Raw genomic sequence first — 20,283 nt, forward strand, 5'->3', positions numbered from 1 at the left:
CGCACAACCAACCCCTCTTTCTCTCATGGGGGCGTGCAAGAGCAAACCGGGCATCTCGCGGGCGCCGGCGGGCGCTGCGGCGGGCGAGGCCACCTCTCAGAACGCGCAGGAGGCATCTGCGCCTGAAGGCGCGGAGCTCCGGAGCGGCGGCGCCTCGTCCGCGGTAGGAAGCGGGGGGCGCTCGGGAGCCGCCGAGCGGCTCGTGACCTCCTTGGCGTCGTCGACATCTTGCGCTTCTTCGGGCTCGGCGGCTGCCTCCTCCAGCCGCCGCGTCCAGTCGGCAGGGGAGCTGCCCTCGCTGCTGCCGGGGACGCAGGACGACGGCGAAGAGCCCAGTGGCAGCAGTCACGCGGACGCGAGGGCGGCGGACGGGTCGCGCCGGCGGCTCACGGTGCTTGACGCCGACGAGGGCGGCGGCCCTGATAGAGGACGTGGCGGCGCAGGGGCGGTGCGCGAGGGCGAGAACGACGCGGGCGGCGACCCGGCCGCCAAGACGACGCTCGCGGGGAAGTTCAAAAAGCTGCACACGCGGCTGCGCCTCCCGGGTCCCGCCAGCGCGGCCGCGGCGGGCAGCGGCGGCGGGCGAGCCACGAATGGTCCAGCAGAGGGCCGCGATGAGGAGGAAGAGGAGGATGAAGGAGAGGGGGGGGGCGCGGCGGTGGCCTCGCTGACGGCGCTGGTGCATCAGGTCTCGCTCGCGCGGAGCGGCACGCCGTCGCTGCTGACGTCGGACGCCTCGCAGGGGCGCCTGGCGCTGACAGAAGAGGATCACGAGCGAAGCGGCGCGGAGCTGCTGCAGCAGATTCGGCGCGAAAAGTCGCTGCCCGTGGCTGTCGAGGAGGGCGACCCGGTCGCGACGCGCGCACGGAGCTTCAAGAGCGACGGGCGCTCGCTCTCGCTGATGCATGCGCCGAGCGACGGCGGCGAGGACTCGATGAGCGTCGACAGCTTCGGGCCCCGGCGCGGGTCTCTGTCCCGCGCCGGGTCCCGCAGCGGTGGCGCAGTTGCCACCCCGCCCCTGTTTCCGCCACCGCGTTTTCCGCTGCCTATCTCTCGCGAGGACGTCTGGCAGCACCCCGAGCTCCTCACAGCGGATCTTTTCCTCACGCTCTTCACGCCGCCCACCGCCGCGCTCAGATGCTGCGTGCTTGGGGTCGAGGCGAAAGGCAGACAGGAGAGCTACGACGACAAATTCACCGACCAAGCGGTAAGCGAAAAAATCGCATTCTTCGCGATTCATCTCGCGTGCTGCGTGCCGCCATCGCGTTTCGCCGTGGTGGCCTTCTCTCCGGCGCGGTAGTGCTTGTGGAGCAGCCTTCTCCTGCAGGTCGGTGCCGGCGTGTTCACGCTGTGGCGTCCTGGTCCTGTCTCTCTTGTGGCGCCCGGGAGGCGGCGCCTCCCGGGCCATTTCGCGTCTCGCTCTCTTTTCTTTCTTCTTTCCGTCGCGCTGGCTGAGGACCCGCTCCCAGCCCGACGCCTCGAACGGCCCTGGCGGCGCATCGCCGTACGCCTGAGGCAGTCACCTGAAGACAGCTTTTCCGTCGCGTTCTCTTCTCTGTCCCTCGCCCGCGCTGGCGCCCCCACGCGCCAGTCTGTCCGCCTGTCGCGCCGAAGTCTCGCTGTGTCCTTCTTCTCGCATGCGCAGATGCTACCGGCGAATACGCCGCTGGCTTCAGTGCAGAAGACGCTGGGGTTTGCCTACGCGTGCAAGAAGGGACTGAAGCCTGACAGCCCCAACCAAGACGATTTTGGCGTTCTCTGCTGCGACAGTTTTGGACTCTTTGGCGTGTTCGACGGTCACGGACCCAGCGGGCACGACGTCAGCGACTACGTCCATCGGCTGCTCTTCTTCCTGCTTCTGACCGATGAAAACTTCCAGAAAAACACTCCGCAGGCGATTGGCAACGCCTTTCTCGCGGTAAGTGGCGCCTCCTCGCGCCGCCCGCTCGCCGGGCGGCGCACTGGAATCTGGCTAAAGACGCTGTCTCCGGCTCTGCATGCGGGCCGTTAACCGAATTCAGGCGCTCGCGGGCTCGAGGCAGAGGCGCCGCGAGAGCGATTGTTTCGTTCCTCGGGGCTCACGGTAATGTGCTGCTATACGCCGCGACGCGCGGGTCCGTTGCGCGCTGCATCTCCGAGTTGCGGCATCGCTTCGCCTCCGTCTTTCGCGTCTTCTGTCGTTATTCTGCCTCCCGCTTATTCTGTTGTTCGCTTCCTTCTTTCTTCCGCTTCCTTCTGTCGTTCTCTTCGATCTCGCCGCTGGCCGCTCGCTTAGAGAGCGGCTTCGCGTCTGCGGCGCAGCTGCTGGGCGGGCAGTCGCACGAAGCTGTCCCCTGCGCCTCTAGGGCCTTCGGCGCGTTTGGCTCTCTGGCATTTCGTCTCTTTTCTCTTTTGTGCGTGGCGCGCAGACGCACCGCAGTGTGCTGGCGTACGCGGCGGGCACCGAGCTTTTCGACTGCTCACTGAGCGGGTCGACGGCCTCGCTTGTGCTGCACACGAGGCACCGACTCTTCGTGGCGCACGTGGGCGACTCGCGCGTCGTCCTCGCGCGCCAGCACAAGTCGGGGATCGTCGCCGAAACGATCACGCTGGACCACAAACCCACGACACCGGCCGAACGGGAACGCATCGAAGCCTCAGGTACGAAGGCAGACATGCACACACGTACCTACCTCTAAATGCGTAGATGCGTCCGTATGTTCACGTAGGTATACGTTATGTGCTTTTGTTTGGCGTCTATACGTGCCGGTCGCTCTCTGTGCGTGAGGCGCGGGTGGTCGCGTGAGGCTGTTCTACCGGTTTGAGGGCCGGTGAGAAGCTTAGTGCGTTTTGGAGTCGAAGAGAGTCTCCGAGGCTGCCGGCGGCGCGCTGGGGTCCTTTGCGCTTAGGCGGCGAAGTGAAGAGACTCGAGTGCGACATCCCCTACCGCGTGTTTGTCAAGCGGCGGCTCTATCCGGGGCTGGCGATGAGCCGCGCCATCGGCGACGCGATTGCCAGCCAAATCGGCGTCACCTGCGAACCCGACGTCACCACAGTAAGCTCCTTGGATCGCTTTCTTACTTCCTCCACTGTATATACTCATGCATGCATGCACCGGCCGGGTGTGGCTCTAGCGAACGCACACACTGGGCGCGGACTCCGGCTGCATACGTCCGAAATCATGCTCAGTGCCGCTTCTCCCGCACCCAGATCTAATATTCACATACATACATATATATAATATGCATATATATGCATGTATATATAAATTACATCTATATGCATATATACATATACATACGGTGAACTGTGTATTCACGAAAGGCACCATGTGAATCAGCGGTGCCGCCTGCACCCGAGTCCTCGGCATCGGGCAGCAGACCGTGGCGATTCTGTATGCTGAAATGCATGCCTCCACATCTGCGCGGCTTGCTATGCGTTTTCTCGACTTGAGTTGCCTGCGCTATCATGCTCTCGATTCCGGCGAGTGTTGAAAGCAGCAGAGAAACACGTACTTCCCGCAAGCCTCCTAAGGGGCTCAAACCCCTGACCACCAGCTTAAAAGGCTGGCGCTCTACCGTCTGAGCTAAAGAGGCTGCGAGACCCGCGTTCGAACCCGGCTGCGTTCGCAGTGTTTTCACGATACTCGCCCTGCGGACAGCTGCGGCAGCGAGTCTTCCACTCCGGCAATACCGCGCACTCGATTGACGATGTGTAGTTGTATTTCGCGAGCGACCGCGTCCGAGATTTGGCATGTCTCCGTGTTCACGCATGTGCAGATTTTACTCGCGCAAGCGTGCGTGATGTGGCTAAGCGCGTGTGAGTTAAAATTACTCTGCGGGCCGTATGTTTCGGCGTAGCAGTGGAGCCGAAGTTGTTTCTTGACCTCCCGCGGCGCGGGGCTCTGTCGACTGGCTTTTGTGAACTGCCTTTTGATGCTCGTTCAGGTGGAGTTGGATCGCAGTTGCCTGTTTCTGATCATGGCCAGCGACGGCGTCTGGGAGTTCATCAGCAGCCAGGAAGCTGTTCAGATCGCATATGGCGTAAGTGTTCGATCCCCCCCTCCTCCCCCCGCACCAGGTGGGATTTTCTCTCTTTCCTCGCGAGGCTTCCGCGCAGGAGCGTCTCCAATCCTCAAAAAGCCTACGTGGCGCGCCGCCCTTGCGTGCGTGTCTTGCTCCTTCTCGTCTCTCGCGACTGTGTTGGGCTGGCTCACGATGCGGGCATGCGAGGCCGCCCCTCCCCCTTTCCTCAACTGTTTTCGGTGCCTCAGCGTCTGTTGAGCTGCGCATGTCGAGCTTTGTCTCTTGCGCGTGTGCTTCAGGCCATGGGCTCCGAGCGTAAGGGCCGCACGAAGGCCGCGGCAGATCGCCTGACGCTGGAGGCGTTCAAGCGCTGGGTGGAGGAAGAAGGCAGCGTAGTCGACGATGTAAGGCCTCTGCGCGGCTCAACCCACAGTAGCAGTTGCGGCTTCTCAGATCGCGTGCGTTGCAGCCTCAGGAGCTGCGCAGGCATCTCAGCTGCGTCTCCGTTGCTTCTCAGGCATGCCTCGCAGCACACAGAGCAGTCCGCTGCGTCTGTTGCATTCGCTCAGCGAGGGTCAGCGCAGGTCTGCAGAGACGGAGTACGTGTGAGGCATCTGGACATCCTCTCCGTAGACGCATGCACGACGTGTTTGCTTGCCGGCGGGGTTCTGTGGGACGCCGCGTGTTTAGTGTGGTGTATGGGTGCCCGCAAAGCGCATGCGTGTGAAGGGATCTGGAATGCAGGCTGCGGTGTTTTGTTCTGGTTGCTTTTTGCGCTTCAGATCACTTGCCAGGTCGTCTGGCTGCGTTAAGGGCTCCAATTCCTCTTTCCCTCTCCGGCGCGTGCATCATTGGCGTTCGGTGTGAATCGGCCCGTAGATGTTTTCGTGTTTTTTGTTCAAAGTTTTTGCGTTTCCTTCTGAAGAGCTGATCTGCGCCTTTTATTGATCGAGGTAGAGTCTTGGCTGGGGAGTGTCTCGTCGCGCTCTTTGCCGCTTTCTCAGCTTCTTGTCTCGGATTCCAGGGTCTCTCTCTCATTATCCGATTCGCCCGGCGGCGTCTCCTCACCCGTGATGCGGTGTCTTCATTGATCCCCGTTCCCTTTCCTTTTGCGGCCGAAAGTGTCCGTGTATTCATGCGTGATGAAAATGGCTGTCAGCGTCTCTATGCCTTCACAGGTTCGCTCGTATGTGTCCCTTCTTGTCGCTGCATTGTGGTGCCACTTGTGCGTGTTGGGGCAGCCCCGCGAGGCTCCACTTTGTCTCTCTGCGTGTGGCTGTAGGCCTCGGATTACCGACCTGTAGCTTCACTGATCGGGCCGTCGTTTCTTTTATGTGATGCTCGTCGGATCTGACTTGACGCTCTGAAAAGGAACGCGAGCTGCCATCGATTTTCTGCGTCTGTATTCCCTCCCTGTGTATTGGTGTGCGTCTGCTTGTTTACGCTGGTACTGTCTGCATACGCTCGCGCAGGTATACGTCCCTACACGTCCACCGTGTGCTCGTGGCGACCGCGTGTCTACACGCGCATATGTATATAGGTGTGTATGTGTGTGCGTGGCCTATGCTGATGGGTAGCTCTGATGTCTCTCGACTCGCGTCTGCTTCCGGATTTTGCGGAGCTGCGGGAGACGCTGCCGCATCAAAAGCTCAAAACGCGGTGAGGCGCCGGAGGAGAAGCGCCGTGGCCTCGGTTGCTTCGCCCTCCTCGTCCGACCGGAGCGGAGGCCAGCGGGAAGGGCTTGGCTATGGGGAAACTATGAGCCAGTGTGGCGGCGAACTCGCCTGTCGTCGTCGCTGACGAGTCGAACGTTGACCGCGTGCATGAAGAAAGGCTTCTGCAAAAGGAAACAATTTTTTGGTTCATCCTGTTTATGTGGCTCAAAACACGCCACGTGCTGTCAGTCTACATACGGGGACCAGCCAAAAGCGAGCCTCTCTCTTTCCCGACGGCGCGGGCTGCGCTGGTGCCTCGCTTGCACTCGGGTGATGTGCCGCGCAAGCACGGGTCACACGCCTTCGTGCTTACTAAAGAGGCTGAGGCTGAGATAATCTCATGTGCTTGGGGCCGTATGGCTTGTGGAAAGCGTACCTTCCGTTCAAGGAGAAGAGAAGCACTTCTGGCCGCATCTTCGATTGTCCCTTCTTCAAAAGGCTCAGAACGCGCGCAATACAGACTCGAACCTGTATGCATTGTCCGCAAAAAATTTCCACCACTGCGAGTCCATGTAACATCACATGGACGCCTTACTCAGAACCGTTTTTCGCGTGCGGCGCACGTGCACGCGTCGATGTAATAACTGGTGTGTATGATCAACCTAAGTGCATCAGCCTGTACGCAGCCCAGACCGCCTTGTCTCAAAAATATTCGGACGGACTTCGCGAAACTCTCTAGGGCTCGGAACGACCTCTTTTACGATCCTGTGTGCGGCGGCGACGTGTCTCGCCTCTGCGACCACCGCTCCGGGTCCTGTAGCGTACCCCTGTCTCAACTCATTCTGTAGGGGGGCCACACAGCCGCGTAATCGAACGTAGATCGGCCTGCAGCTAGATCGTGTGGGCATTCGGAGGAAGGAGCAAGAGTGTGTCACGTTTCGGTGTAAAGTGCTTGTCGCAGGCGGAATGGGATACCCACTACCCGAGAACACTGTTAGAAACGAGAACCAAATCATATGAAGTGCAATACAGTTAGTTCGCTTGTTTCATCATCAAGACAAGTCATCTATCGCCACAACCGCGCGTCTGGTGGATTTCCGGGAAGCATGCGCGTTACGAGGGAGGGGAGTTGTGTCGTGTGCAAGCCTTTTTGAGGGGAGTTGTGTCGTGTGCAAGCCTTTTTGTTGGAAGACCTTGTCGCTGAGGTTCGTTATCTTCCAGGCTGCTTTGTCGTGCAGAAGCAGAAGGGCTCTGAGGCTAAGAGAGCTCACCAAAAAAGTCGAGCCAAGAGGACACAGAAGCACTTAGATGCTCGGCGTCATGGGGGGGTTAAACGACACGAAGGGCAGCTGCTGACATACACTGGCGCTGGGGAATTCCTAAAAGTTCCGCGGCATCTAGTGCACAGCGCAGATCTCGGTTGCATTGTGAACTTGCGTGTTTCGTGGGGAACCATAACGTGGCTTTGCTTACTGGCGCAAGTAAGATTTTGCTCCGGGGTTGTGCATGTCCACGTTCCCCCGCCAGCGTTGTTGTGGTGACACCGTGGAATGCTGAGCCTCACCCTGCACATGAGCCAAGGGAAATTCGCCCATGCAGTCATGCAAAGTGGAGTGTCGTTGTGCCTCCTCGTATTGACTCGACATACGGCAGCTCCAGAGAGCACCGTCAACCTTCGGGATGGACTGGGCCTTTGGCCTTGGCACATCAGCTATAACAGAGGGGGCTCGGAAGCAGAAATATCAGAGACTCAACCGGAACGAGCCATAATATCGCCCCTTTGCCCGTTGCTCGCGAACCCAACCACGAACTCGCAGCTGCAATACCTCTTCATTGCTCACTACGACTTGCGCAGCCGTATACACGGAGGGGCGCGTACCGAACCTGAACAGCTTTCTTTCGAGGCCACCGAATACTGGACGTCGGTCTGTGCAGCTAGTGAAGTCTCGCGACGTATTACGGCTGAATCTCAATAGTCTACTACACAAAGCAACAACTTCAAAAATGCAAAGCGTCAGAATACACTTTAATAGGAGGCTGTTTTTCTGCTTTGGTGGGAGCCTAAGGAAGCCCTTGATTTCAGCTAGGCTGCGCTCGTCTGTAACGCGCACAACCCGCGGAATGCGTCCCATGCCCTGAACTTCGGCAAACTGCTGCCTGTTATTCTGTTTCTCTCATCTACCGCGTACATGTAAAGGTTCCGGGTGTGCAAGTGCTGACCCTGCATGAATGAGAGAAGAAACCTCAAAGGCGATGATAGACGTTCAAGACCAGTCTCCACTGGTGTCGAAGGCCACAGATAGCGGCTAGCCCAAATCCTGCAGTGTCGCTTACTTGGCAGCGAAATTCTGTGGCCGTCTGTTTCCCAGATGAGATACAAGCTAGCTTTTGACAAGCCAGCGTGTATGGTGATCTCAAGTCAGAACCTGAGAAACTGCAATCTATCGCCACCAGATGGAAATTTCAGGGCGGCCCCGCTTGCGGCAGAATTTGGACAAGTGGTCCTGCGGCCTCAGCTGATTGGTTTAGGGATGTTCTCGCTCGGGCGTCTCTGGACGCGATGGCCTCTGCACCCTCGACAAAGGGTGCAAGGAGTCGCAGTGCATTCAGTTCTTTCATAAATTGATTCCTTCCTCATCAGGTTTCTTCCCCTCCTCCGACAAAAGAATTCACCAGCGGCTTCACGACAGACCGACAGCTTGCGTACCCAAGTGAGAAGAGCCTGAACCTGCTGCTTCGCCCATGGCATATGCTACGAACGACGCCTCCTCCGGAGCGTAAAACGCGCATCTCGAGCTCGATATCGGATACGTTTGTGTGCGATGTGTTCTGCTTTCAGACACAATCGAAGCCAAAATGAAGTTCCTTGCCCACATCTTTCTCTTCCTCGCCTTCATCCTGGTGATGGTGGGAGCAGTTCAAGGGCAGATGGTAGGTTCTAGCGTTGGGCAGCATGCGGCTTTGTGGCGGTGCTGAGGATGCTGATGCGGCAAAGGCTGCGGACCTTGGGTTAGCGAGGTAACCTATTCTGAACGTCTCGCTTCGTTTGTTCTGCTTCCAGATGGAGGAGCCCGAAGCCGATGGCAAAATGGCAGAAGAAATCGACGAGATGATGAAGGAAGCCGCAGATGAAGCTGAGCATTCTGAGCGGAAGATGGGTAGACGCTTCCGCGGCGGCTACGGCTACGGCTACGGCTACCCTTACTACGGTTATGGCTATGGATACCCAAGCTACTATGGATACGGATACCCCTCTTACTACGGCTGGGGTCACCGCCGCTGGGGCCGTTGGTAAACAACCTACTAACGCGTGTTAGTCCCGTCACAGTGGCATGATTTGAATTGCTCAGTCATGTGAAGAAATGCTACTGCCGCGTATTTCAAACCGCAACAAGGACTCACATGTCGGGCACTCCCGCCGCTGTACGGGTTTCCTCCACTTAAATTTTTAGGCCATCTTCCTTCCGGTGTGGAACACCACAAAGCACCTACAGCTGTGGCTGACGGATCATTTTCCCAAAATATAGCCATCCGGTGCTGGTATCGATTCCAGCAGCAACAGAACATTACGCCTTTCGCCTGCGACTAGTGTCGCGCTGAGTGAGTATTTGTGTTATGTACTCAGTTGTGCCTCGATTCCACAGTCGCCTTAAGGACGCACACACGCCAGCGACTTGCTCAGTAGGTAAAGACTGACCCGTTCTGGACCTTTGTTAAAGATGCTTCTTTCACCTCGGTCCTTCAGGTAGAATAGGCGAGAGCTGCATCGTTTCCAAAGGCAGGATATTAGTCCCGTTGCTGCCCTGGAAGGCACACAAGTCACCATTTTCCATACACAGGAGCCGCCAGTCACTCGAGGTATTCCTGGTAGGGGTTCAGCGGTGTTTAGCAGTGTGTGGCTGGTTGGCTGCAACGGGGCAGCTCTTTTGAGAGCACTTAAGACCCGTCGATCAACTGGAGCTCCATACGAGATACTTCATTTGGGATGGGGAATCCAGTGTACAGTTACTTTTCCGTCCAAGATGTGAGAACATAGCCGCGTGGAGTTCTGTGAAACACAGAACGCGGTTTCATCAGCATGCGGTGACCCTGAATCACAGGTGAAGCCCAGTTGAGTCAAGCGGCTAGATTCGGAGTGCGTCTGCGCGAACTCACTAAGTCGCGTCATGGACTGTGCCTGTGCTCGTTCACACGTAAAGATGCGTCCCTCCTACACTGAATGACGCCGACGTTTCTCCATTCATCTGCATGCATGACTTTGAAGCGAGATGGCGAATGCCACATACCCTCGAAGTCTGAAAAAAGTGGAGAACGAGCCTGAGGACGCAAATTCTTTTTCTTAGCTCAGGCGTCTGCGACTAGGCGTCTTCGGGGTCTTCAACTGTCACGACATCGGTTATCTTCCCGCAGGTGAGCATGCGTGTGGTTTGTCGCTGCTGCATGCGCGAAAAAGCTCACGAATCCCACTCCCGTCTAGAAATTGGGCCGCCAAACCGCATTTGCTCCCTCATAACACGTGAGTTTCGCGTGGGGCCTCATTTTGAGCGTTTCTGGCTTCCCCTGCGGACGCAAGCTGGAAGCTGCATGCTGGCGCGGCCTTCCGTGAGATCGCGCGTAGCGACCGATGAGACCGAGACCCTGACCTCTCCGTCGTGTATTGTGGACTCGAAGACGCGTCTCGAGGTTTTCCGTGCCCGTTTTCGACCGCATCCCTTCTTTACATTCGTGAGGCAGGACTGGAGAGGCCTCGAGTAGTCTGAGCAGTCTCCTCGGATGTCTCTGTGAAGTCGCAGCGGCGCGCACGTACGCGATCTCGCCACGCTCAGCGTCGAGGCGACCCTTCAACCCTTCCGCTGAAAGAGCTCTCGGCGCCTTTGCGGCATCGAGAGGTGCCTCTAGGAAGCATCCGCGATTGATGTGAAACCTGCTTCAGTCATCCTGGAGTTGCGCATGCCTTCGACACGCGCGGACTCTTGACAGTCGTTCTAGGGTCTCCAGAAATTCTGTGTCTTCTCTCCTTCGTCCGTCTCTGCAAAAGTCTGTTTTCGCGCGGCTCGTGGCCGGTGGTTCAGTGCGACCGCCTCTCCGCGCGCGTCCTGCGTGACGGCCGGCTCCCTCGCGGAAGTTCTTGCACAAGGCTCTGCTCGGTCTTGGGGTGGAGTGTCTGCGCTAGTTTCAAAACCACGCAGCGTCACGACTTCCATTCGTCTCACCCCCAGCGGACGCCCGAGGATGGCGACAGACTCGCTCCCTGCGGGCCGGAGCCCGCGTGTCGCCGCGGGGCTTGCCAAGAAGCGCATGCGCGGCGCCGGCGAAAACCCGACACAGAGGAAGGCTGCCCGCGGCAGACAAACCGTAGACGAGAAGGGAAAGCGGAACGCGCGGCCCTTTGTGCGCGCCGATCTTTCGCTTCCGGACTGGGATGACGACGAAGTCGAAGCGGGCGCGGAGGCGGAGGCGGAGGCGCTCTCCGCCTCCGGATCTGCTGCCGCGGATGCGAGTGTAGGCGCCTCGGTGCCCGCAGACGCAGCGTCATCGCGCGCGGAAGACGCGGCAGCGGAAGATGGGGCCGGCGCCTTGCCCTCTCCCCCCCGCAACAGCTACGCAGAGAAGAAGCAAAAGAGACAAATACAACTGCTGGACGTCCCCTCTGCAGGCTATGAAGAACGCAGCGGCCGCCGGCAGGGCGACAACAAAAAAAAGGTCTTCTGGAAGGGTGAGGAGAAGAAGCAGCGGTAGCCGTGTGCGGCGAACCGCGATACAGCAGCCTGCGCGGAGAGTGACATGAAATGCGAGACATTTTGGGACTTTGGCGAGCCGGGCAGACCGAAGAAAGAGAAAAACGGACGGCACAAAGGGTTTGGCTTTGCGTTTCAAACGTTTCTCGCTGCATCTGAGGATGCGTCTAGAGACAAAGCAGGAAAATTCGGGGGCTTTACAGACTGCGCTTCTCACTCGCATGCCTCACGGGCGACACTTCGGGCCGGCGGCGCCTACGCCCGGGCAGAGGTGTTTCTCAGGTCGCTAGAAATGCCGATGACGATGAATGTTTGGAGCAAAGTCGCATCCCTCCTGGCGTTTGTCGTTCCTGTTGTTCGCTCATGCGAAGATCTGCGTCTTTTTGAGGTTCGCATGCTGCTCGTTTTCTTCTCAGACCCAGTCAACCGCCGCATTCTGCGAGGCGTGACGGCGGCGCTCGACGAGACGCCCAGCAAGGCAAGGCGAGTGGAGGCTGAGGCGGCGCCCAGAGGGCAGAAACGAGCCAATGGAGCGGCGCGAGTCTCCGTCAAAGAAGAGAGAGAAAACACCGCTCAAGAGATGACAGACTGGATGGCCGCGCAGATGGATTTGCGCAGACACAAGCGCCCCGTCGTCTCCCGCGAGAGGTTGACGCGGCAGAAGAAGAGATGAAATGAGGAAACGGTGACGCAGACATGCAAGAACTGACGCGCAGAGAGAAACAACAGCGGAAATGCACGTTGAAGAAAAGGAGCAGCGGTCGCTTGTGTGTTTCCGCGGCTCGAATCCGCTGGATGTCCCAAGCTGCGGCTCCTGAAAGAGTCTGCAAGGTTCTTTTTCGTGCGTCAAGGAATGCCGACCTCTGCACTCGCTTCCGCTTCTGTCCGGCTCGCCTCGCTTTTCATCTTTCCGATACGCTGCGGGTGCTGCTATGTCTTGCTGTCGCCTACTTCCTACCCTGGCTCGAGTGCACCCCTACTTGTCTCTTCGACTCCCTCTCTCTCTCAACCCTAAACTCTGAAACGTCACGCTGCTTCGCCTCGTCTTACACACGAGGCACAGCCTCGCTGCCCGCTTCTTTGCGTTCGCTGTTACGCAGAAAACGCGAAAAAAGATGTCCGCAGAAGGCGGGCGGTCGCCAGGAACGATGCGGGGCGGCGCCTCGCACACTTCAGCTGCGTATTGCGCTTCTTCATTTCGGTGCTCTGCGGGGAAGCAGACGTTTCGGGAGTGCCCGCTGTCGGCAGCGGCGCCAGCGTCGGTGTTCGCTCGTTACCCAGAGGAAAATAAGCATGCGGAGGCGTGTAGTGCCATACGGAGCGACACCAAGTTGGAGACTGTAGCCGCATGCGCGCGAAACACGAAGCACAAGCTCTCGGCGGTTCCACTCTCATCGCGACATGGACGGATTTGCTGCTCAAGCGACACACTTCCTAACGCTGTGCGCCACGGTACGTAGACGTCGGGCGTCCCTACGCCTTGGCTACGCGCTCGCCACATGCAAATATTTCCGTATAAAAGTGCAGGTATACTTATTTGCGAGATTATACATGTATACGCGCAAAAGCCTCCCGAACCCCGATGCGACAGATTTATATCTTTGCTGTAACCCCGCGAGCAAGGAGTCCTAGCTACTGGCCTCGCGCTGCGTCGATCTGGCGTCTCCGGGGCAAAAACGAAATCCGCTTTCATTTCTGTTCACGCAGCCTGCTACTCTGCTTTCACCGGCTGCACCGCTATCAGAAAAAAGTGAAATGGACAAACGTTTCCCCTACCTCGACCTGCGTGTCTTCCAATCTCTGTGCATGCGCGAGCCTGCGGCAGCGCAGATGCCCACATGCAGACACAGACTGCATTCGACGGAAAAAAAAGGAAAAATTCCACGTGCGCGGCCACGCGCCTGCGACTTTGCCGACTCCATACTGAGAGGCGACCCTCCTCGCCAGTGACAGCGGCGCCCGTACACATACATCCACACAAACATATATATATATATATATATAATGCCACGCAACGCACATACAGGAGCACCATCTTAAAGCCATTAGGAGGCGACTTTAGAGGCAAATCGAGATTGGGCATCTCGGGATGGAGATGAGGAGAGTCAGTGACCGAGGTCAAAAGAAGAAGAAGAAAGCGGAGCAAGACGCGCGCTGCAACAAGCGGAGAAGGCGACGAACCGCGAACACCGTGAGCCACGAAGATGACTCCGCGGAGGACGCTCCCTCACTCTTCTTGAGCTTTCATTCTTCTTCGCACGTCTCCCGATGTTCTCTCGCTGTTCTTTTTATAAGTCTGAAGGCCTTCGAAAAGTCAGCACTCGGGGTCTGGATCGACCTTCTCGCCCTCGCTCCCATGCCGCAAATTCAGGTGCGCGCACTCCGAGCGACTTCACAGCAGTCTCTTGGCTCATTTTCGCTCACGTGGAAGCACCCCGTCGGCGGCCGAAGCCTGCGCACGGAGAGCGCGTCCTTCGTCTTTCGGGGCGGCGAGTCTCTCCTCGCTCTCCGCCGCCGCGTCCCCAGCTTGCCTTCCTCAGCTTCGCGAGCGAAATCGCAGCGGGCGTCAAGCGGCGAGCCCTCGGCGCGGCCGTCTGCGCATCTCGGCCTGCTGCCTCGGCATCTCCGAGTTGTGTTTTTCGGGTTCGGCGGCCTCCCCTGAGTCGCGTCGCCGCTCAGGCGTACAGCTCGACTTCTCGGTCAATCGCCTCGAAGCTCTGGCGCGAGAAGTCCAGGCTGAGAACTTCCAAGTCCTCGCGCATGTGCTGCTCTGAGGTCGTCCCGGTGAGCACGACGATGCCTTTCTCCAGCAAGTAGCGGAACCACGCCTGGGGACAGGAAGCGGAGACGACAGAGGGGAGGAACGCAGTGGCTAGAGAAGTAGATGCATGAGGCTCAGCGGCACCCAGCAGATATGTGAAACCCCCACAGTACAGAAAGAGACACTCACGACCCCTGAGCCAGGAGGCACAGACAGAGGCACAGGAGGAGGTAACGACGAAAGCGACCGGCGAGATGCAGCACACGCGCCTCGAAAGATACGCGGAAAACCGCGGGTATGCCTGCGCTCGTTTTAATGTGGAGGTATTCAACAAAGTTCTGCTGTGCTAGCATGGTTTCGAAAACAGACCACTTTCCACGAGACTATTCCGGGCACACCTCGTCTTGTATCCGACTCAGGTTCGGTCCAATTTCCGGTTATACAATACAGATCCCATGGCTTCTGGCGGTCTGAGATTATGCTAACGGAGAAAAGAGGAGCGTGACTCACATCATCCTATGCATTGGAGCAGCTCCGCAGCCGCGGCGCTCATCTTTTGCTTCCTTCTCACCTGAGCTGGCGTGCAGTTGAAGCGTGTGGCTGCGCTGCGGACTGCGGCTGAGCGCAGCATATGCGGATTCGCCGTCAGAGTCCAAAAGGCCTCATACACCACGCCGTGTCCATCGCAGAACTCGCGAATCTGGGAGACACACAACAGCCGGCAAGACGCAAAACTCAGGCGCGCGCTGCGCCACAGGGGCTCAACTTGTCACCACTCGCCCTGGCGGTCGGCGCGCCTCGCACGCTGACTGCCTAGACGCAGAAACGCTCGCCACGTGCCCGCGATCCCCGGTGCAAACGCACACGCCCTCACGGATCGAAGGCTACACATTCGCATGCCCTCCTCTCCATGCGCGTATGCGGCATATACATATATATATACACATATACTACCTATACACATAAATGTATAGGTAGGATGGATGAATTGATAGACTCGGGTGCGAGATGGTCGTATACAAGGTATACTTAGGTCTGCAAATCGAATACCTGTCGTCACAGGAATACTCGCCTGCTAGGAGCGACAAGCCTCAGGTCTCCGTGTCGCGGCCCGCCGCACGCTACAAGCCCCCCTCCCCCCCCCCCCCCCCCCCCCCCCCCCCCCCCCCCCCCGTCCCTTCCGCAGCGACTCTCGGGCAATACCTCTTTGTCGTATCCGGTGTCGGCGTAGAATCGGTTCTGAAGGAGCCTCGGTTTGTGGCGGGCTGCCACGTAGAGTTTGCGCAGCGTGACGACGTCGTAGCAGTTGCTGAGGCCGATGAGCCGCACGCGGCGCTCGTCAACAGCGGCCTCCAGCGCCCGCCACGCCTCGAGAGTCTCCTCCGCCGTCCGCATCGGCGAGTGAAGAAGCACGCTGTCCAAATACTCCACCTGCAGGTTCGCCAGCGACGTCTGCACCACACACACACACCACGCGGGCCGGCGGAGCCTCAAACCCGCGACAGAGGCGCAGAAGGCTTGGCGATGCAGTCCGCTGCTGCTGGGTGCCGCACTCGCACATGAGGCCGTAGGGCTCTGAGGCGCGCGTCGGGGATGTCGGCGCCGGGCGGGCAGCAGCGACGCGTCGAAGGGCTAGGCGCAGCGGTGGGGAGGCTGCGCGGCCGCGAAGGTTCTTTCGCCTTCGTGTTTTCTCTCACCTGAAGCGACTGCTGGACTTGCTCGGACACCGGCGCGTGCGGGTCGTAGGGCAGCGGCTTCCTGGGGTCCTGGCCGTCGATGGGAGTGAATTTGGTCTGGATGAACAGCGAGCTCCGCGGCAGACTCTTCTCGCGCAGAAACGCCTGCAGGCCTCGACCAACGCCCGCCTCGTCGTAGTGCTTCGGCTGGCACGCTGCATCGCAAACGTGCGAGAGGAGAGACGCCAACGCAAACACTCTGGGCGGGCGTCGACGCCGTGATTCAAAGGCAGGAGAGAGGAGAGCGGCGAAGAAACCCGCGAAGAGGGGACGGCGACACACGGGGACGGCCGGTGACGCTTCCCGACTAACCGAAGAGGCGACAGCTTCTCACGCTCCGCCGCGGTTCAGGCCTCGTATATAGCTGCGGAAATACACGTGTACCCATATCTATATCTATGTATCTATATCTATATATATATGTATGCAGTTATCTATATAGTTACACGTGTGTATCCACGTGTGTGGGCTTCTGGGCTAGATGACCCTGTATCTCTACAAGCTTGCAAAGCCCGCGCGGAGGGCATGAGTTGAACTTCCTCCATTGACTTCCCTTTCTGTTCGCACCTGTGTCGATGCCGGTGAACCCGGCAAAGAGGGCGTTTTTGACGAGTTTTTCTGTGTTGTCCTTCTTCCAAGCTGTGCCGTAAAGCAGTCGAGGGATCTCCACACCGGCGCGCCTGGCTCTTTCGCCTTCGCCTTCAGCCTGGAGGCCGCTGCGGGTTTCTCTGCTGTCGGGCGCCTCGACAGGCGCCGTACCTTCTTCGCGGCTCGCCATGCTTGACAGGTCAGCCGCTTCGCTCGTGAAGGCGCGGCGCCCGAGTGCAGAGGGAGGCGAGCAGGGGAGTGTATGCACGCTTGACTTGTGGTGGCGGTGAATCCGGCGGCCGCGTGCGGAGGTCCTGCCCAGAGGCAGCAGCGGCAGGATGGAAGGGTAGGCAGGAAGGAAGAGCGACCGCGAGAGAGGCGGCAAACGAAACATCTCCGCAGGCCGGATAGCCCTTCCCAGAGAGGCCACGACAGCGACCGCGAGGAAAGCGGAAAGTGTGACGCAAAAGACGAACTTGACTGGCGGGACTGAACCCAGCGCTTCTGCGATGGAGGGATGCAGAGGCCGCCGCGGCTCCGCTGTCTCGACGCGCGCAGCCGCCGACAGAAGCGAGAAGCAGGAAAGCAGCAGACAGAGCGGAAGAACGTAGAGGAGGGGCGAGGCGGAAAGGGGCGAGCGGCCAACGAGGAGAGAAGGGCACGCTGCCTCGAGCGCACACGCCGGGCGGCAGCCGCTCGGCGAGGCCGCGGGGAGAGGCAGGGGAACGGAGAAAAGGTCCGCGGAAGGCAGGGCTGAGGGGGGGGAAGGCGAAGGAGGAAGCTGCGGGAGAAGAGAGGAAAGCGAGCGAAGCAAGGTTGGGGGCAGGGCAAGTCGATGCCGCCGAGGAGAAAGCGCGAGTGACCTCGATGGCGCGAGTGAAGGGCCGACCAGAGGAAGCGAGATCGCGACGCCGAGGGAGGCAAGGGCGTGAAACACGCTGAGGAGAGTGGCCTTCAAAAGAGAAATTAGAAGCAGAAAAAGGGAAAAAACGAGAGGAACATAACACCGGCTTGCGGCTGAGAGATGACGAGGGCTAGCGCGAGGAAGTCGCCTCGCGGCGACGCTGTGGCAGGCCGTCATGCCCGCAGAGCCGATGACGAGACAAGATGAGACAACTCGGCAGAGACAGCCACTGTACAGACTCAGAACCCTGGCTAGCTGTCATCCGACAGTTGAAAAGGGAGAGAAGGAAGACTTCAGAGGAGCAAAAAGCTCGAAACAGAAGTGAAACTCCTACAAAAGCCAAAAACCGATCGATCTACGCCCCCCCGTTTTCTCCCCAACACCACACGCGGGTCCTCGCGACTACGCGCTAGCCTGGTGGTCTCGCTGAGCAGAAAGGCGACGCAAGACTTTCGGGAGAGCTCTGCACCGGGGGGAAATCGAAGAAAGACACCTGGAATCTCTTGTTCATTCCCCAAACCCCACAGAAAGCAATTCTGAGGAAAAGGTGCTCAGCGGACACATGTATACGTACACAGCAGGTCACGTGTTTCTTGCAGCGGCGGTGGGCGATACTACTTTTGCCTAGCAAACACGAGGAAGTGGCTGGGTTGAGGGAGGATGCAGGCAATGAGGTGAGAAATAAATTGTTCGAGCTTACGAGGACACAGTTTCGCGCCTTCCCCGGGGAGAAAAGGAGAACTATCTGGGTCAGCATCTGTGGCAGGCCGAAAGACTCTTCGTTCAGATATCTGCGGATGTCAGAGCTCGTGGAGCCCTTCTGCTCTGTTACGCAGAATGTGGGCCCAACGCATCATTTGTGAAACAGGCGGGTTTCACTCGATGCCCTGCTCCTCCTGGAATGGGGAAACTTTGAAGACGGCCTCACTTTTCCCGCCTTAGTTTCCACCGCGTATTGTGAATGGTGAACGAGGGTACGAGTCCAGGGGGTCGTATACGTGTTTCTGCGTGCCAATGCGGATTGCCTTAGATTCTAAGGGCTGTGAAGAGGTATCAGAGAGCTGGGTCTCAGAGTCGGGGATCTGCGCCGGGTTTTGAGCAGCATTAGCCACGTGACCCCGTCACCGAAGAGTGTTCGGACATGCAGGCATGTGCAGCGCCTTTTACCTTCAAACCACGAAATCCTACGAAACATTTCGGCAGCCGTTGTGTATCCGCTGCAGAGGCCTCCCTCTTGCGTGCGAAAGCGTCCACGGGTGTTCCTCTGAAAGTATCCTACGAACGTGGACATCGCGGCCTCCGGGGGTTAAGCAATTTGTGGTGACTCTGTGCTGCAACCAGCTCGCGCAGGCATGTCTGTAGCTGCCCCCCTCGCGGCGCATGATGCTTAAGACAGGCCTCTGTGTTGCGCTTTGACGCTGCATGTAGATTTGAAGGCACTGTGAGCGACCCGGCGTCCCTGATTTCTCGTCTGGGTGTTTTTCTCACACCAGGGTGCGACGATGACGAGATATGCACTGGTGTGTTTACGAGGCTCTGCTGACGGCGTTAGGCAGCGTACCCCGAGTAGCGGAAGCGGGGGACGGCAACACCGCCACCGCTACCTACTGTGCTAGGATGCGGGCGCCGCGTGCAATAAGTAACACACGGAGGAGAACAGAGACATAATCTGTGATAAGCTGGCTCCTAGAACGGAAACAGGGGGGACTCTCGGCGGATCTGGTTCGAAGAGTCAAAAGCATGCACGAATGAGAGGCATAGATGCTTGCTGCCGGGCGCTGGAGGGAAAATTTTATTTGGAGGCGAGCAACGAGGTATGGGGCTCCAAAGGTCGATGATGGAAAACCCAGCAGTTTCTGTCTAGGGCAGCTGGTAGATCCCCAACAGTTCTCAGCAGGTTCGCACGACCGCCACGCGGACTTCGTGGGATCAGAGCATCCAGTTCGCCGCATGCAACCGTACCAGCTTTCAACGGTCTTCATGAAAATGGTCGGCGAGGCAAAGATCTGTTTTCGAGTGTTTCGTTCAGATGGGCTACTTGTGCTGCGAAGTCGTGATATCTTCCCTTTCGGAAAAGTGCGGACGAACGCAACGCGTAGTCGTGAATACACCCCCACCGCGGCTGAGTCTCGAGAACGAGGTCGTTCTCTGCTGCAGAACTGGAGTCAGAGGCACCTAGTCCAGAGACTTCAAAACGAAAATGCGATGCGAAAAACGACAGAGCGATGCTTGTGAAGGCGCCGCAGCGGGTTAAACAGAGAAAAACAACACAAAGCAACACACAGCACACGGAGGGCGCTGGGGGCGACAAGACGAAGGGTTCGAGGGATCTTTGACTCGTAGAGTCTTTGAGCGTAGACTCTCTGCTGCCTGACGTACCGAGTGCCTCGGATCTAGCAGTGACGATCCAGGCAGAGTGGTTCCTGCGGAAGACATTTGGCGTGAAGTACATAGTCCGGACAGCATCGAATTAGTCGGATTTCGTGGGGGAAGGACAAGCTTCAGCGCCAACAGACTCCCCCCAGCTCGCCTCGCGCGCGATCGAGCCTACTTTTTGAGCGACTTCAGCGTAGAGAGGTCGCGTGCCTTGGGGAAAGTCCCACCGGCGGCGGTTCATTTAAAAAAAACAAGCTCAACGGGCGCGCGTCTACCGACACAAAAACGAGGTGGGTCATTGTTTCCGCAAAGTTCCACGCGTTTTGTTTTCTACAGAAGGCAAAGGATGCATCTCTGCGTGGGCAACGACTGGGTGCGGTTCTTGGGAAAGAGTTTTGCGCAGGTGTGTCTGATCTTCCACCGCTGATTGGGTGCTCCCTCACGACGAGAGGTTTTTCGGCATTTTTCGTAGTCAGTCTTCCGTTCTAGTGTTTTATTAAAGGGTAATTGTTTTCCTCTCG

At 58.4% G+C, this 20,283-nt stretch overlaps 5 protein-coding genes and 1 non-coding gene across 6 annotated transcripts; 4 read left to right on the top strand and 2 right to left on the bottom strand.

The window, feature by feature from the left end:
• Positions 1–25: 25 nt before the first annotated feature.
• Positions 26–4,816, top strand: BESB_031100 (putative PP2C; the record flags this gene model as incomplete). Its single annotated transcript, XM_029361778.1, has 7 exons — positions 26–1,207; positions 1,646–1,918; positions 2,409–2,640; positions 2,889–3,034; positions 3,927–4,022; positions 4,304–4,408; positions 4,787–4,816. The coding sequence occupies 7 exons, from the start codon at positions 26–28 to the stop codon at positions 4,814–4,816; spliced, it is 2,064 nt and encodes a 687-aa protein (XP_029215245.1).
• On the bottom strand, positions 3,503–3,575 carry BESB_031530. The gene has a single exon. It is a non-coding gene; the product is annotated as a tRNA-Lys (tRNA).
• Positions 4,817–8,515: 3,699 nt separating the features above from the next.
• On the top strand, positions 8,516–8,954 carry BESB_031110 (uncharacterized protein; the record flags this gene model as incomplete). The annotated part of the gene is made up of 2 exons (XM_029361779.1): positions 8,516–8,590; positions 8,721–8,954. 2 exons carry the CDS (start codon positions 8,516–8,518, stop codon positions 8,952–8,954), a joined length of 309 nt encoding a protein of 102 aa, XP_029215246.1.
• Positions 8,955–10,891: 1,937 nt separating this feature from the next.
• On the top strand, positions 10,892–12,070 carry BESB_031120 (uncharacterized protein; the record flags this gene model as incomplete). The annotated part of the gene is made up of 2 exons (XM_029361780.1): positions 10,892–11,375; positions 11,814–12,070. 2 exons carry the CDS (start codon positions 10,892–10,894, stop codon positions 12,068–12,070), a joined length of 741 nt encoding a protein of 246 aa, XP_029215247.1.
• A 1,416-nt stretch (positions 12,071–13,486) lies between these two features.
• Positions 13,487–14,059, top strand: BESB_031130 (uncharacterized protein; the record flags this gene model as incomplete). Its single annotated transcript, XM_029361781.1, has 1 exon — positions 13,487–14,059. One exon carries the CDS (start codon positions 13,487–13,489, stop codon positions 14,057–14,059), a length of 573 nt encoding a protein of 190 aa, XP_029215248.1.
• Positions 14,060–14,072: 13 nt separating this feature from the next.
• On the bottom strand, positions 14,073–17,563 carry BESB_031140 (aldo/keto reductase family oxidoreductase; the record flags this gene model as incomplete). Its single annotated transcript, XM_029361782.1, has 5 exons — positions 14,073–14,225; positions 14,730–14,858; positions 15,362–15,610; positions 15,856–16,049; positions 16,462–17,563. The coding sequence occupies 5 exons, from the start codon at positions 17,561–17,563 to the stop codon at positions 14,073–14,075; spliced, it is 1,827 nt and encodes a 608-aa protein (XP_029215249.1).
• Positions 17,564–20,283: the final 2,720 nt, after the last annotated feature.

The sequence above is a fragment of the Besnoitia besnoiti genome, chromosome XIII, assembly GCF_002563875.1.
Source record: "Besnoitia besnoiti strain Bb-Ger1 chromosome XIII, whole genome shotgun sequence".
NCBI classification, from domain to species: domain Eukaryota; phylum Apicomplexa; class Conoidasida; order Eucoccidiorida; family Sarcocystidae; genus Besnoitia; species Besnoitia besnoiti.